Source organism: Pteropus alecto, unplaced genomic scaffold (genome assembly GCF_000325575.1).
Source record: "Pteropus alecto unplaced genomic scaffold, ASM32557v1 scaffold335, whole genome shotgun sequence".
Taxonomy (NCBI): Eukaryota; Metazoa; Chordata; class Mammalia; order Chiroptera; family Pteropodidae; genus Pteropus; species Pteropus alecto.
In genome coordinates, this window is record NW_006436757.1 from 1,058,103 (window position 1) to 1,073,888 (window position 15,786).

A 15,786-nucleotide genomic window follows, 5' to 3' on the forward strand; every position below is an offset into this window, starting at 1 on the left:
TATCTGTGTTTCTCGCCCCAACTTTTTGAATTTCCGACCCAGCTGTCAAGGAAACTGCCGAAACTCTCCATGTGAATGTTCTAGCATCTTAAACTCAGAGTCTCCAAAATGGAACCATTTACCTTCTACTCTCTGCCCCTTAACTTCTAATTCTGCAGCCTCCTCCCACAACCTGCAACTCCTCCCTCTCTATACCCAGCCACTCAGTTGCTAAGTCCCACTGATTCTGACTCTCAAATCCCTGCGGCCCCTCCTTTCCCACGGCCATCTCTCTCTGAATGGTCCTTCATTGCTCTCCATATGCATTATTGTGATTGGCCCCTACACTCAGCTCCTCAGGCCTTGCTGCTGCTGCTTTAATCCATGCACACCTCTCCCAGCCTCCTCTTCCCAAGAGACCACCCTGATCACGTCATTTCCACATGCAGAGACCTTCAGTGACTGTCACTGCCTACAGAGTCGGGCTGTAATTCCTTTGCCAGTGTTTAAGGTCCTTTGCAGTAGGCTTCAAACGTTCTTTTCCATGTTCGTCTCTTAACCCTCCTCTTCATATCCCTGAGGTTTCAACCCAACTGTAGAACCATCTGGTCTCTTAATGGGCCCAGTGTGTTTTCCTGCATTTTAAAATTTGAACTGCCTCTGTTCATTGTCCCCAGAGATTAGAGCTGGCTTACTCCACTGCAGCGGAGTAATTTCTCGGGCCTTTTCACCACAGCTACTGTCCATGGCCCTGCTCATTGTGTCACCTGCATTTCTTCTACTGTCCCTCTCACTCCAATTCCTACTGGAAAGGGAACTTCAAATACAAAGGTGGATAAAATCATCATTAAGTATCACGCAGACATGAGTGGAATCCCAGCTCTGCTTTGCTTATTGACCTTTTATTGACCCCTGTTACTTAAATTCTTCCACAGTAAAAAAAAAAAGTAACACCTTATTTAGTCATTACAGTGTTAACAGATAAAGTGAATAAAGTCCTAAGGATAGTGTCACTATTCATATTATCTTATAACCATCCACACTGGACTGGTCTCCCTTGGCTCCTCCTTAGCTGTAAGGACTCAGAAGATATCTCATCCCTCTTTCCATTAAGTTCTGGGAACCTGAGTGGGGTGAAGTGGAGGCCTGGCCTTTGAGTGCTCAGGAAACTGTATTGTATGTCTTAGGGAAGCTGCTGCCTTGTGGAGCTGTGTTCCCTTTGTTCAAACTCGTGGCTCAGGCAGCAGCAGGCGTGGGTGTCACCAGGAAAGGCACTGACAGCTTCAGTTCTCACATGGGCCTTACAGGTGACAGCTGGGGTGTTGGGGCCCTGTCAGGGGTAATGTAGGCTGACCCTATCATGCCCCAGCTGATGAACCTTCCTGGTGAATGTGGGTCTCACCTTGAACCAGCCAAGGTCATAGCTGAGTGCAGCTCTGGGAGCTAAATGTAGCCTCTAGCCTGCTCTTTGCAGGATAAGGTAAGGAGATGGAGCTTAGAGTCTGGGGACTTGATACCACTGGGTCACTAAGTTATTAAATTACTTCTAGGTCCCTGCTCTTCTCCAGGCCTGTTTTCTCATCTGCAAAGGCACGAGTTGGACCCCATTATCTCTAAGGGCCTGTGATCCCTTGCCACAGACTATACCAGGACCAAGTCAGTTTTGGGACCTAGGGATTTAGGTTCCTTGTTCCTCTGGACCTGAGTTTTCCTGTCTGTAAGAGTTTCCTCCATCTATCCCTTCTGTAGGGGCGTTGTGAAAAGAGAGACAAAGTGAAAAAGTGCAGTAGAAAAATTCTTTATTGAAAAGGAAAGGGTGGCCCCTTGCTAGTGCCTCCTGGGCTCTGGCCAAAGGGGGATTACCACCCTCTCAGCTCCTCACGCTGGCATCTGAAGGCAAAAGTCTGTCCGTACCTTACCTTTAATAGCCTTAAAGGGGAAGTGCCATGGTGTGATGATAAAACCACAGAATTAACTCTCAAAAATAGCACTTCCAGGCCCTGGCCTTTAAGAACTCCTTAAAGGCAAAGTGGACAAGTGCAGCAGATAAGAGCCAGAACATTTTAGGAAAAGTATCCAAAAAGGATCTCCGTGTCTTTACCTTTAAGAATCTCTTAAAGGTGAGGCATGTTCACGCAGAGTACAAAGGTGGAAAACCCTGTAAAGGAGTCTACAAAGCACTTTTCCAGTTTTCGCTTTTAGGATCTCTAAAGGAGAAGTGGTCAAGCGCGAAGTAATGCAATCAAAATACCTTACAGAACGATTTTCCTTACTGTCAGCTGGAACCCGCCCCGCCCGCGGGCCGCGGCGCGCCCACCCTCGCTTCTGCATCCCGTCCCCTAGGTGCCCAGAGCAGGGGATATCCAGAGAAGGCATGGAGGCGCAGGTGGGGGCCCGCACCCACGGTGGCACCAGGGCGTCCTGGGAGTTTTTGGTTTCCTAGACGGTCTTCACAAAGAAAGGCTGACTGGGGCGGATGGGGGCGGGGCGAAGGGGCTAGCGGAGAGAATGGTGACTGGTGACCATGGTGACCGCGGTGACCATGGCAACCGTGGCTCAGAGAACGGAGAGGTCGTGACATGACCTGGAGCGCTGCTTGAAGAACTTGGCGTTGCGCGGCACCAGGTTGGCAAGGAAGCGCTTGGCCTTCTTGGTGAGGCTCTCGCGGCGCGCGGGTGGCACAGGGCCCTCCAGGCCGCCCCATTCTGGCCGCTGGCTCCCCATGCGGCTCCGGCCCCGCCGCAGCCGGATCTGGCGCACCGCGCCCTCAAAGAGCTCCCGCGTGTTGTGGTGTAGCGCAGCCGACGTCTCGATGTGCTTGCAGCTCAGTGTCCCTGCCAGGTGGCGGCCCTCTGCAGGAAGGAATTGGTTCAGGCGCCTGCCTGGGCTGCACTGGGTCCAGGGCAGGAGTGCACTGGGTGAGGTTGCAGGTGTGCATAGGAAAAGGACTGAGACAAGTAAGAGAACAAGGCAGGGATCGGTGGGGAGGTGGAAAGGTGATGGGGAGTGAAGAGAAGGGATTCTCAGGGCCTTAGGCTTGGGTATTGAGAGTCTTCCCTTAGCCTGGGGCTAACTGCAATCAAGTTTGTGCGCCTGAGGGTAAAAAGGCCTCAAGGCAAAGGGTGACAGGAAAGGAGGGACTAGGTAGGATCCCCTGAGATTGGAGATCAAGTATGGATGAGGTTCAAGATACCCACCCTCCAGTGAGACTTCCCTGGAGCGGGCCAGGTCACTCTTGTTTCCAACAAGAATGACAGGCAGGTCGTGGTGGGGCCTCCCAGCCCGAAGCCGAAGTAGGGTCTCTGGAACTTTGGAGAAGCTTCTTCTGTCAGTGACTGAGAAGACGATGAGAAAGGCATCCCCGGTCTGAAGGCAGTGGTCCCGCAGCCACCCCCCTGCTTCCCCCTGCAGATGGGCAGAGAGAGTCATGGAATGTCAGGGCCGGAAGCATGGGAGAACCTGTCCAGCAACTACATATCAAGGATGAGGAATCAGGATGTGAGGGAGACGCCACTTGCTTAAAACAGCAGAGCTAGTTAATAGCAGAATCTCCAAACCCAGGATGTGTTTATGGAGGAGGGACAAGTTAGTAATGTGAGTCCTATGTGGGAGAATTGGAGACACGATCCTAGACTAGGGTAATCCATCCTACTTTCTGATGCTTAAAATCTTAAGAAATGAATGCTATTCAAGTGTATGTAATCTGGTCTCTCATTTCTACAAAGTAACCACTTATGCCCAAATGTTCACAAGTCCTCACTTCTTTTCTTTCATCCTGATCTTGTCCTGTCCAATCAGACTCTTCTGGGCTGAAAAATGCATAGATAGGGTCAGTTTCAGAATGTTTAACCTGGCTTGCAGCTGCAGGGTTTGTCAAATTCAGATCCTAACTTTCTTCTGGGTCAGAAGATCCTGGAAAGACAGCGGCTCTCAATGCCATGATATGCACGCTGGTATACACCTTTTGCTCTCCGAGATGATACTACAAGTTGAAACCAGCACTTACAGTCCCACCAGCTTTCAGCACTTACAGTCCCACCCAGACTTTGCCCTTCCCCAGTTCTCCGGGTTCATCACCTGCTTGCAGCCACATCTTAGTTCTCACCTGTTCCCAGATGTCATAAACAACAAGAGTCACTTCCTCCTTATCCACCATGATACGTCTTTCATAGGTGTCCTCTGTGGGGAAATAAGGACAGAGAATGGAGCCTATTAGGAGGCTGCCAACACTTATGAGACCTGGTAACCAGGGGTGCCTCAGATCCCAGCACCAGGAACCCCCAACCAGGGAGGTTGCCACAGAAAGCATTGGAAAAACTTCTTTTCTGGCCTCCAGGAGCTGCTCATGCCTTCAGCTCTTCCATCCCTGACTAGGGCTCCAGAAACACCCTCAACCCCTGCAGAGCTCCCCTAAATACCTGGGTTCTCTGGCTCATGAGCACTGTCTCCCTGGAGACCGCCAAAAGTGCCTGCTAGGGTGCTCTTGCCCACGCCACTCTCCCCTACCAGCATGACCTTGAAGGTGGCATCCTTTTGGGTGGGGGCTGCCTCCCCTGAGCCCAAGGAGTCAGAGGAGCCAGAGGATGAGGCTTGAGGTGGCCAGTCGATTTCATCTACAGCTTGAGCCCGCCGCAGTTGGTGCTTGTAGGGGACAGGCATACTGCCTCTTCGTCTTGGGGCCCCTGGGGCAGGGGGTGGCCCGCCTCGGTCCAATCCTGTCAACAGTTTCTCTGGCTTCTTCAGCAGAGTGGTGTCTGCTTCTGGGGGGCAAAGAGAAGGAAGCTATGAGTGGGGTGTACCTAGCCATCTACAGACGGCTCAGTCCTGGCTGCGCTACCTTCAGTGGCCCAGTCGATGACCATGACCCAGAAGGAGCTAAGAATCTTTGGTCTGACCTCTTACACTGTAACTCCCCCAGAAACCTGAACTGGTTTTTAGGGCTCCAAGGAGGTGACCTGATGGCTTGCCCAAAGTGGTTCCAGCCACAACCTATTCAAAACATGCCCCATGAAGGGGAGGCACCTGTGTACAGCCTCCGCACACCCACTCACACTTCACATTGACACATAGGCACACCCCCAGACTAGGCCTCTGGCCTTGAGGCTGCTGCTCCTTCCACCAAGAGGCCTTGCCCCTGCAGCTTCCAGCATGAGGGATCCCCTCCTAGCTTGCTCAGGGATGAGAAGCTGAAGCTGCTGCCCAGGTTCTGCCCAGTAGGTAGTGGTAGTCAAAAACTTTGTGGGGGGCCTGTTCCCAGGGAAGGGCCTTTGGTCTTTGAGATGTGCGTGTTGGTTTTCTGTGGGTGTGTGCACGAGAGGGCTGCCTCTTCGTGGCCCTGTAGGTAAGTATTCCGCAGTGTATGGAAGTGTGTGAGAATCCTTCTTCATCCCAGTGAGTTGGAGAATATTGTGTTCATGGTGTGGTAGAGGGAGGGAGAAGGAAAGAGGGAGAGAGTGAGAGATCTGGAGTAAGAGAGGGAGAGTGACAATGCATGGTTCAAGGTAACTAGAGGAGGAACGACAGACACAACAAAGGGGGAGGGAGAGAAGCTGGAAATAGCCCAGGATCAATACTTGGCCGGCAGCCAGGGCCTCCAGGAGCCAGAAGAAACCCTTACAAAAGGTCCCCAGGGCAGCCCCCAGCCCGTGATTCCCAGGCTTGTGGGCTGCCCCTTCCTGTTCCCCCTTCCCTCCTGCCTGTCCCTGTCTCTTGGGAATGGGCTGACCTAGGGGGCCAAGCACCGGTTTCCCCAGTGAAGCCCTGGGAGTGATGGGGGAAGGGGTGTTAAGGCATCACTCACCGCTAAGCCCCAGTCCAGCCCCAGTCCTAGTGTGAGCAGGATTCCCTTCTTCCGGACTTGCTTTTCCCCGCTTGCTTGGGTTCAAGCTCCTTTAACCCCTAGTTCTGACATCCCCAACAAAGCTTCAGCTTTCACCCCCACGATTTCAGCGGAAACCTGCCCAGCTCAGCCTCACCTGGTGTGGGCGTCCCTGGGGGAGAGGCCTGGTGGCTGCCGGAGGGGCAGAGTGCTGTGGTTTCTGTGTCCGTGTCCATGTCGGTGTCCAGGTCCGTATGCATCGGTGTGCGGTGTGCGTGTGGGTGTGCAGCCCGGCGACTCGCAGCACTCGCTCCCTCACTCAGCAGCACTGTCAGCTTTTCCCTTTAAATACCACCTCCCCACTCTTGCTCTTGCACTCCCCCCCGCCCTCCACACCTGGGGAAATCGTCCCGCCCCTGATGAGGTCACACATACTAATGAGCAGTGATGTCAGCGGGATTCCCTCCTTTCTGCCACCCCTCCCCAGCCTTTGTGTCGCTTTCTTCTGGGAGCACACACACACTGAGGAGTTAAGACATGAACAGAACTAAGTCATAGGGTAGAGGAGACGAGTTCGGAGAAGTAGGGCAAGGGGTCTGTAGGAAAGGAAGCAGGAGGCAGAGACCCAGGGACTGGGAGATCTTTCTCCAGGAGCCAGGACTATTTGTCAGTTACCTCTGTGTTCCCAGCTCCCTAGCCCAGTGTTCAGCCCAGGGTGGGTGCTCTGTGGCTAAATGGAGGGGCTAGAGGCAGAAACCAAAAGAAATGCAGGGACAGGGGGACAGCCACTCTGCCACCAAGCTTCCCTGTCATTCTCTCCTTCCCCACACCCACCCGTCCCTTCTGGGCGAAGGCCCACAAAGATACCCATTTCCCAGTCTGGTCCATAGGCAGATGGGGGCTTTGAGGAAGGAGAAGTGGCTGCTTTGTTTGGGCACCTTCATTTTGGTATTAGGTTCAGGTAGGTCCAAACCACTGTGGGGACTTCCTTTCTCTCTCTCCCTGCCAGGCCAACCATCCAAGTGTTAACCACAGAAGGAAAAAAAGGGAGAGACTAGCTCTCTAGAAGTTCCCAACCCCAAGGTGGGGATGGGATGTGCCAGCCCACTCCATCCCTTGTGGCATTCAGCAAAGCAGCCACCAGGCCTCTGGGCTACACAAGGTGGACACACAGTCTGCCTCTTTGTGCGAAGCCAGGAAGGTGTGTCATCTTTACTACTTCTTTCCTGCCTGGTTCCCTTTCTCTTCAGGCTCCCACTCTTGTCTTCCTGACAGCCACATTCTGATTTCCTGGCCTCTCCTGAACCATTTTTGCCAGGTGCTGGGCTAAGCACCTTCCTGCATTAGCTCTTTCGTCCTAATGATTCTGAGGCTCAGAGTAGTAGGTGGACGGCCTGTCCCCAAATCAAGCATGCAGCTGGAAAGTGGGGACACCAGGATTCTCACTCAACTCTTTCCAACACTAGATTGTTTTTTGTCTCTACCCTTATGCTGCATTTCTCGTCTTAATATTCCAACTGTCTTCAATTATTGGGAACAATCCATATTGCAATCTTTAGTGGAATTTTCCAATCAAAGAGGCAAATGGTAATCTTGGGACTAATGTGCAGTGACAGTTCACTTATCTGGACGTCAACTACAGGTCAGCATTGTGGGTTCTAGAGGGAGCAGAAAGGACTCCTAAGCAGCTACAATACTCATTGGATAGACTCTCCAGTCCTCAATCACGGCCTACTTAACCTTACTTTATTCACAAATTTAATGTGTCCTTGTGTGTTCTGTACTCACAGATCAGAAGCACATTTAGAGCAGCAAGTGACCCCTGGTAGTGAGGTAAACAACACTACAAAAAACTTTTAAAGTAGTTATAAGCATTTAAATAGTGGTCTAAGGTTATTTGGCATAGACAACTCCCTGACACTGTTACAGCTTCTGAAAACATTGCTGCAGGGGAGCCATTGGTTTCTATGAATGATCCTCAGCTGCCTAGAAATATTTATATTATATTGCAGATATGCTGAAGATGACTGTGATGCTTTAGAATGATTTCCTTCCAAAATGAATTTTTAGAAAAGTTTTAAATTGCAAAGGGGTGAGCTTGATGTATTTGGAAAACTCACTTAGGTGGCTAGATTTATTTCTGTTATATCACGTAACAGTGAGTCAAAGGCTGCAGAGCCCAGCAAGGATTCTTGATCATGACTTCAGCCTGCCCTCAAGCCAGCTTTAGGCCACAGAGGCAGGTTGGGTTTCACCTTGAACCATCTCTCTGGTTTCACTAGTAAGAGGCTGTGCACTTGCCCATATCTAAGGAATGGGAGGTCAAGAGAATGTGGAATGGTGGGACAAGGGTGAGATTTGGAAGCAAGCCAATCCTGGTTTAAATCTGCCTCTCTGTCCCTCTCACTCTCTGCCTCTGAGAAGAGAGAGCACACTGTTTGTAGTGTTACCCCTTTTCTAATAAACTTTCATTTTGACTCTTAAAAAAGAAATCTGCCTCTCTGTGGAGACTAGGCTAGTCTTGAAATTTCTTTGATGCTGCTCCTGAACATGTGAATTGGAGTTAGGAGGCCCATGGCACAGCCTTGTCATGAGGCTTGGCCATGTAAGATAAAGGAGCTGGTACTCAGCAGGGTGCCCAACTATTTGGTGTTCCCAGCCTCTGGCTGTATGTCTGTGGATCCTTCTCCCCTCTCAGTGGGGCCTGGAGCTAGGTTCAGGCCCAGATTCTGTTCCTTAAGACTGAATTCTGCTGTTATCTCAGATTCCCAGCCTGATCCCCTTCTCAAGCTAAGAACAATTCCCTCCTCCCACATTTGATACTGAGCACCTTGGGTAGTGGTGTCTATCCAGATAGGATTTGAAGTTGCTATTTTCTTTTTCCTTGGGCCATGGATAAAATAAAATAGGTGAGTTCTCTCCAATGCCCCTACCCTCTCCTGGCTAAGACCCTCTCACTTAATTTCCCCATATGGCCTGTACAAGGTGAATCTCCTCTCTCTGCCAAACAGAGCCTTCATTAGGACTCACAATAGCAGTGTTACTGCTTGCACCTCCTAGAGCACAGATCCAGCACCTCAAGAAGCTTCTTTTGGGCCCATGAATCTATATGTACAGGCCTTTTTAGTACACTCTACCCTAAAGTCCTCCCTCCAGCATTCTGAGGCATTCCACCATGAGGAGCTTTCTTTTACCTTAAATCTTTGCCCACTTTCAAGTTATGGAAAGTCTGAAGCAGGACAAGGGATGAAGATATCAGACTGAAGGTTTTTGAGGTGGCTACTGGGGAAGACAGGCGCAGGGAGACAGCAAAGACCAAGTGATGGAGGTATGGGAGGGAAAATCAGCATTTTTTGCTTCACTGTTTTCACTGGGCCTGACACTGGTGAGACCAAGGAGTATTTGCACTTGGGAAGGAAGGTCCAAAGGGAGAAAAGCAAGCAAGAATAAGGATCTCTGGATCCCCTTCCCCAATCTCTGGAGAGGGTCTAGAGTGAAAGGAGCTTGAGTTTTTCCCAAACCAAGATGCCAGGGTCCCAGGACTGCACCATATCCCCTTTCTGCCACTTCCCTAGACTCTTGCTCACTAGGAAAGAGAAAACATTACAGAATTAGTACTGAGTGTGAGATTGACAGGGTGTAATCAACAGGGGCCCTCTATCAGAGGCGTGGGGATAGGCCAGGCCAGGTAGGAAAAGTAAGGGTGAACCTGAAGGGGAGCCCATTTGGGGAAGGGGGCGCTGGTTCTGTCGGGGATATCTCAGTTCTGCTCTTTCCCCCTATAGGCTCCTTCTATATCCTTTGTCCTGATTTTCATTCCAAAATCTGGGACAGTTGTCCTGCTTACCAGAGGCTGGGTTCAAACATTTCTCAAGCCATTCCCTCCTTCCCCACCCTCTCTAGCTTTTTGGCTCTGGCCACTGCTTGCACTCCTTCCCCTCTCTGAGGTCCAGGATCCAGCCTATAGCCCTGGCCCTCAAATCTGCTTAGTTTGCTTATACTGTCAACTCTCAACCTGCCTAGAACTCACAACTCCATTCCAACTACTGACAACATTCTTTAGAATCTATTTTGGGCCCTCTTCCAGGAAGACCTCTTAGATTTGGCCAAGGTGATGCCAGCACCTTTATATCCTGAATGTTTGTGATTTTTCTTGACTCATCTTTGCTTGCTTTGAGGCATCCTGGGTAAAAGTTCATCTGTCTTGCCTAGGACAGACTGTAAGTGCCTGGTGGGGGTATAGAGCGGAGGGCAGGAGTCGTGGCTCCCATGTTCCACCAGGGACAATCTGCTCCTGTGATCTGTGCTCTGGGAATACTCCATAAATGGAAACCTTCCCAGCTACAAAGCCCAGCTGGCTCACCAGACTTCCGGCCTGGCAGTGAATAAGGAGGCTTGGTACTCACCCTGGTGTTAGTCACTATGGAGCTGGGCCCCAGGCGGTGAGTGGAGGTGGAGAGGGTTGGTTCTTAGGGTCCCTAGAATTTGCTTACCCACTAAGTGGCATAAAAATTAAGGGTGTGTGGTTAGAAGATAAACAGGAAGAAGGCAGGAAGTAGAGGGCAGAGCAAAGGCCTACATAGGAAGGAGCAAGGTGAGCTGAGCATAAGCTGAAGTGGGTAGAGAGGCAGGGCTCAGGCTCACAGCTCATTTACAAAAAACTTAAATTTCTGATTCCTTTATTTTCAATCTTGACTTTCTAGACAATGACCTAGCTATGAGACAAAAGCATTTGTTGTGCTCTTTTTATAAGCCAGGCCCTATAGGAAGGATTACAGTTGGCAAACCTCAGGCTCTGCCTGAAATCCTCCCCTTGGGGGCTGGAAGTCTCCAGCCAATTGGCATTCTGGTGCTAAAGGTCACTTCTGAGTAAGGGAATGGCAAGGATGGGATGATCAGGCCTATAACCCCTTCACGTTTTAAAAAGAGGCACCTGAATAGTGGTAGTGTGAGGAGAGGGTGGTAGAGGGACTGGTCTCTGGCCACGTGCAGAGGGAGCTCTGTGTGAGCCCTTTCCCTGCCCAAGGGACACCTAACTTTACGGCAATGACACGGGGCCAAAGGGAGGTTCACTAAGTCCCCTCAGACTGTGGGTCAGGAAGAAAAGGGAGGTAGTGGCAAGAAAATAAGCTGCTCTCTAGAGGGTTACTGTCACTGTACTTGAGCCGTTGGGGAGCTGGGTCACCTCAGGCAAGCAGTGGCTCATCCTCTGCTTCAACTATCCAGACCCCTGGCTCAGCCAGTGGCACCAGCAGCACATCATCCTCATCCTCTGGGGACAGGACTATTGTGTGGGGTTCAGGTGGGGTCCGGGTTGGTCCTGGGGGTCGAGCTGGTCCTGGGGGCCGAAGGCCGGGCAGAATGCGGCCTCTCAGGGCCTGTACCACTCCAGACAACAGTGATGGCTCTAGGGATGCTGAGGGCAGTGGCCTTGGTGCCTCAGGGACAGTAGGGGGAGCTGGAGATGTACTGGCAGATGGAAGGGGAGCCTTGACAGGCAGTGGGGGTGCCTGTTCCCCATCTTGCCCACCTACTGCCCCAATCTCACGGGCTGGACCTGTGCTGTTATCTAGGGCTTCAAGGGGAGCATCAGAAGGTGGGACCTGAGATCTGGTCTCAGAGGTCCGGGCTGGGGGGTTGGTTCGAGGAAGCAGGCCCCAGCGGCGGAGACGGCGTACCAGGCGGCGCGTTGAGCGGCCCCGCTGTCGGCGGCGGGTACCTGCGGCACCTCCTGGAGTCATATCCTGGCGCAAGATCTGAAGCAGAGAACGCAGGTTGCCCAGCACTGAGTTCTGCAAGGAGAGGAGGCAGACATCAGAGTTGGGGGGCGTGGGGAGGGCCAGAAGGCTGAAAGGAGACAATGGCAGGGCCACAGCAGAGATGGGAGCAGGAAGAACTAAGGTTGTGGGGCAACTTACATCATTTGGGTTCTCTGTAGGGAAGTCCTCTACAGGTGGGATGGCACCCTGGGCAATGAGCTGCCCATAGGACGGAGGTGCCTGCTGCTGCACAATCTCAGCCTCCATCCGGGAGAGTGGGGCAAAGATGCTGGAAGGAATGAGGGCTACTCAGTCACAGATGGTTCTGGCCAGAGCAGCCTGTCCCAGCCTAGACAGGCCTCTTCCCTCCACACCCAGGCCAGGACAACTGAAGATATGCCATGGCTCCCCAAAAAGTAACCTGAGGTCCTTTCCTCGAGATTACTTTCAGGATGTAGACCTGCCTTTCCTCAGAAGAGCACCCCTTTCCCAAAGCCAGACAACCCTAACAGCTAATCCATGAGCTGGTCACCAGAATCTGTCCCCAACATGGGCACAGGCCTTGTCTCCCCCACAGTCCCCACTCCTCTCCAGCCAGCTACACTCCCACTGACCTGTACTCTTGGGTGCGGATGGCATAGAGCTTGCAGGTGCAGCCCAGAGCAATGACGAGCAGCAAGCCACACACAAGGCTGCCAATGACTGCGGCTGTGATGACCTTGCGGGGCAGGGCATAGGAGCAGTCCCACTCATCACTGCCATCAGCACAGTCTGGCTGCCCGTCACAAACCCACGTCTCATACACACACTTCTCATCCCGGCATCGGAAGTTGCCAGGCTGGCAGTGCCGGCAACGTCTCTCATCTGCTCCATCAGCACAGAAGGTCTGGTAGTTGCAGCGGTCGGCAGGCAGGTAGCAGGCTGAGGCACCAGGAGTGCCGGCAGCCCCACAGGGATAGTGTCCAGGTGGGCAGCTGGGGCAGTTCTCCTCGTCTGTGCCATCAGCACAGTCCCATAAGCCGTCGCAGCGCTGTGCCTCACTGTAGCAGCGCTCACCTAGGCCCTCGCTAGCCCCCAGGCCAGAGCCTAAGCCGCAGGGTCGGTCCCAAGGCAAGCAGTAGCCCTGTACATGGTAGGTGGCATTGAAGCCCCGACCATTGCTCCAAGGAACTGTGTGGTAGGCCACAATGGCCTGGCCAGACAGTGTCTCCACAGTGACAGCCTTGCCATTGTTGAAGTGGGTGAGTCTGCGCAGCCGCCGGGAGGTCTCAGGGAGCCCGGTGCCATCATACACATGCACCGTATCTTCATAGCCCAGGTCCAAGGCTGTGAAGCGCACAGCCAGGCGCCGGCCATCATGGGGGTCCAGGAGCCAGAGGCAGTACTGGGGATGGGAGACTGAGGCCAGGTATGAGTATCCAGGGGAGGAGAAGACCCCATAGAAGTCTTCCAAGGTGTGATTGCAGGGTGGGGTAGGGAACGGGATTGGTGTCAGGACAGGGAAGGGGTCTGAACTGCAACCTGCCTCATCAGAGCCATCGCCACAGGCATCAACACCATCGCAGTGCTGGGACGCAGGGACACAGCGGTGGTTCAGGCACTGGAACTCTTCCTGCAGGCAATCTGCAGAGGCACCATGGAGAGGGGCTGTGGAGCACCAGAGACGATAGGATCCTCCCCTCCTCCCCGGGGCTTCCACTGCCTGTGTTAACAGCCCCATGGACATCCCTGTCCAGCCCACCTTGGCTGTAGGAGAGCAGAAAGCCTTGGCCCATGGGTGCTCTGGCCCCGGCATAGCTGTAGGTAATGGTGACATTGCCCCCACGCAGCTGCAGAGGGTTGGCAGGTGCCTTGCACAGGGAGATCTGTGGCTGGAGAGGGGAGCGCAGGATTAGGCGCTCTGAGTCACAGGCCAGGTGCAGTTTTTGGAACCTACAGGGGTGGAAGAGAGTAGGATATGAGATATTCTTGACCACTGCTGGCCTCTTTCTCCCCCAGGCCCCTTCTACCCCAAGAAGCACAAACACCTACTTATCCACAATCCAAATAGCCAATCGAATCTCTGCCAAATTCCTTAGCAGTGAATGGCAATAGTCCTAACATAGACTAGTGGCACCATGAGACCATGAGAACCTAGAGCCCCTTGGAAAAACTGATTTGTGTTCTGAGACTTGCAATAAGAAAGGGTGTATTGCTTTTCAGTTGTTGCAGTGCTGCCACTCAAGTATAGAGTTAGCAGGAACTGGCAATTACCATACAGTTCAATTAACCAGAACTTGGTATCTCCTCCCAGTGCCCAATGGTATGACCTGGGATCACCATGGCATTGTGATCCCTTTGCCCCAATACTCTCTCCCTAAACTGCCCTCTCCCTTCACCTACTCCTTTCTGGGTAAATTCATGGGAAGTTAAATGTGTGAAGCAAATAGCCAGGTACTTAACATGGGCCTCAACCCCAAAGCCCAGGGTTGGAGGAACCTGGGAGACATACTGTTTCCTGTTTGAGAGTCTGGGGAGGTTGAGGAAGCTTCTAAGATGATTAAGGGAATAGCTCTGAATCCCAGGCAAGGATGTGCAATGGATTGAAGGACTGACTCCTCAGAGCAGCTATATGGCAGCCTAAAGACTGTTTCTAGAGTGACCATTGTCCTTCAGAGATGACCAGGACCCCAAGCTAGATGTCTGCCCCTGCCCAGCTCCAATTCACCGTGTCTGATCCAGAACAAGCCAGGCTTTTAGGACAGACTAGGCCAAATCAAATTCCACTCTTCCCCGTATTAACAGAGATGGAAATTCTATGAAGAAGTGCCATGACGGTTTTCCCATGATGAAGCAGGGAGGGGCGGGGGAGAGGAACAGAGTCTTGCCCTGCTTCTCACCTGACCATTACATTCCGCTCCTTGCTGCCCAGGATGAGCCAGGTGCAGTTGGCAGGGGAGTTGTGGCCGTCTCGGCTCAGGGGCCTTTGTAAGGTGCCCTGCACTTCCGAGAGCACTGCTGGAGGGTCCTCACAGGCTGGTGAGAGAGAAAAGCAGGGACACTGGTCCAGAGTCCCATCCCTACTGGGCTTGAGGCCTCCAAGGATCTGGGCTCTTCAAGAAGGAGCAGGGAAATTTCTCCTCCTCAACCACACTCTATACAGAGTCATAGTCTTCAGTGAGGCCCCCTCCCTCACCAATACGCATCATTGCTTCACCTTAAGTATCAACGCCATAAACAATTTAAGGTCTGCTTTGTGCCAGCCACTGGGCCAGGAGGAGCAAGAAATATTGTCTCTACCCTCAGCAAGACTAAGGAGATCAAGCACGGATACTGGGGAAAAAAACAAAATAGTATGCAACTACCAGGTGAGGGCTTACGCTGGGTCTCAATTTCCCCATGTAAAATAACGGATGGATGAATCTCCACTCGAAAACTATGCTAGGTACCAGAAAAATTCAGAAAAGAGAGAATCCGCCTTTTGAGTCTTCTCTCGTTATAAAGCCCTAGGCCCCAGAGACATCATCTCCTCACCAGGATTTGGGAAATTGATCCGGTCTGGATGGGCCAGCGCGCCTCCTAGAGGAAGAGCGAGAAAGGGCAGGAGAATGAGTCATCGTCAAAGTTTTCTTAATCTGTGCAACTCAAGGAGAAAAGGGAGCCATCTGGGACTTTATGGGAAGGGGTGATGGAGCAGAGGGGAGCTCTGGTGTGCGATCTCAAAGGAAGGTCCGGCAGCATGGCTTGCGGGGTGGGTACAGAGATCTAGGGAAGCCAGAGGGAGGATGAACGCTGAGGGGGGCGGCCGGAGACTTCCCGGGGGTTGGGGCAGGCAGCGCTTGGGTGTGGCAGCAGGGCAGAAGGCAAGGGCAAACAGGGTAGGGTAGGGTAAAGGGCCTCAGAGGAGAAAGGGAGCTAGAACTCCTGGGCCGGTGATAGCCCTGGGGGCGGGGTTCCGGATGAGGAGTTTCGGTTTCTTACCCAGGAGAAGGAAGAGGAGGGTGGCCCGCAGCATACTGAGCCGTCTGGCGGAGCAGAAAGCTTCCCAGAGCTTCTGTCGTCTACCCAGTGGGAAGGCGTCGCCGCTCAGAACGTCCAGGTCCCGAAGTGCCGTCTCCTCGAGGAGGTTCCATGGCCTCGGCTCCTCGACCAGTGCTTGGGATGCCAGGGCTGGGGGTGGGGAGGCGGCGGCGGCACGGCAGCAGGGGCGGGGCCGCTCGCCAACTTCAGAGTTGTTTTCCCAGCCGCCGC

At 52.7% G+C, this 15,786-nt stretch overlaps 2 protein-coding genes across 2 annotated transcripts; both read right to left on the minus strand.

Annotated features, from left to right (window-relative positions):
* Positions 1 to 1,761: 1,761 nt before the first annotated feature.
* Positions 1,762 to 10,318, minus strand: REM2 (RRAD and GEM like GTPase 2). The gene is made up of 5 exons (XM_006913609.2): positions 5,955 to 10,318; positions 4,398 to 4,739; positions 4,085 to 4,158; positions 3,177 to 3,384; positions 1,762 to 2,831 (listed from the first exon to the last, which is right to left on the minus strand). The coding sequence occupies exons 1-5, from the start codon at positions 6,055 to 6,057 to the stop codon at positions 2,536 to 2,538; spliced, it is 1,023 nt and encodes a 340-aa protein (XP_006913671.1). The 5' UTR covers positions 6,058 to 10,318; the 3' UTR covers positions 1,762 to 2,535.
* Positions 10,319 to 10,459: 141 nt separating this feature from the next.
* Positions 10,460 to 15,780, minus strand: LRP10 (LDL receptor related protein 10). The gene is made up of 7 exons (XM_006913610.2): positions 15,517 to 15,780; positions 15,070 to 15,114; positions 14,436 to 14,571; positions 13,298 to 13,488; positions 12,171 to 13,179; positions 11,716 to 11,845; positions 10,460 to 11,589 (listed from the first exon to the last, which is right to left on the minus strand). Exons 1-7 carry the CDS (start codon positions 15,548 to 15,550, stop codon positions 10,984 to 10,986), a joined length of 2,151 nt encoding a protein of 716 aa, XP_006913672.1. The 5' UTR covers positions 15,551 to 15,780; the 3' UTR covers positions 10,460 to 10,983.
* Positions 15,781 to 15,786: the final 6 nt, after the last annotated feature.

Coding starts and splice junctions, on each gene's coding strand:
- REM2 (XM_006913609.2), bottom strand. CDS start 6,057: ATGCATACGGACCTGGACACCGACATGGACACGGACACAGAAACCACA. Junction 4,740..5,954: donor CCCAGGGACGCCCACACCAG/GTGAGGCTGAGC, acceptor TTTGCCCCCCAG/AAGCAGACACCACTCTGCTG. Junction 3,385..4,084: donor TTTATGACATCTGGGAACAG/GTGAGAACTAAG, acceptor GCCCATCTGCAG/GGGGAAGCAGGGGGGTGGCT.
- LRP10 (XM_006913610.2), bottom strand. CDS start 15,550: ATGCTGCGGGCCACCCTCCTCTTCCTTCTCCTGG. Junction 15,115..15,516: donor CCTCCTCTTCCTTCTCCTGG/GTAAGAAACCGA, acceptor CTCTTCCTCTAG/GAGGCGCGCTGGCCCATCCA. Junction 13,180..13,297: donor TCTGCTCTCCTACAGCCAAG/GTGGGCTGGACA, acceptor GTGCCTCTGCAG/ATTGCCTGCAGGAAGAGTTC.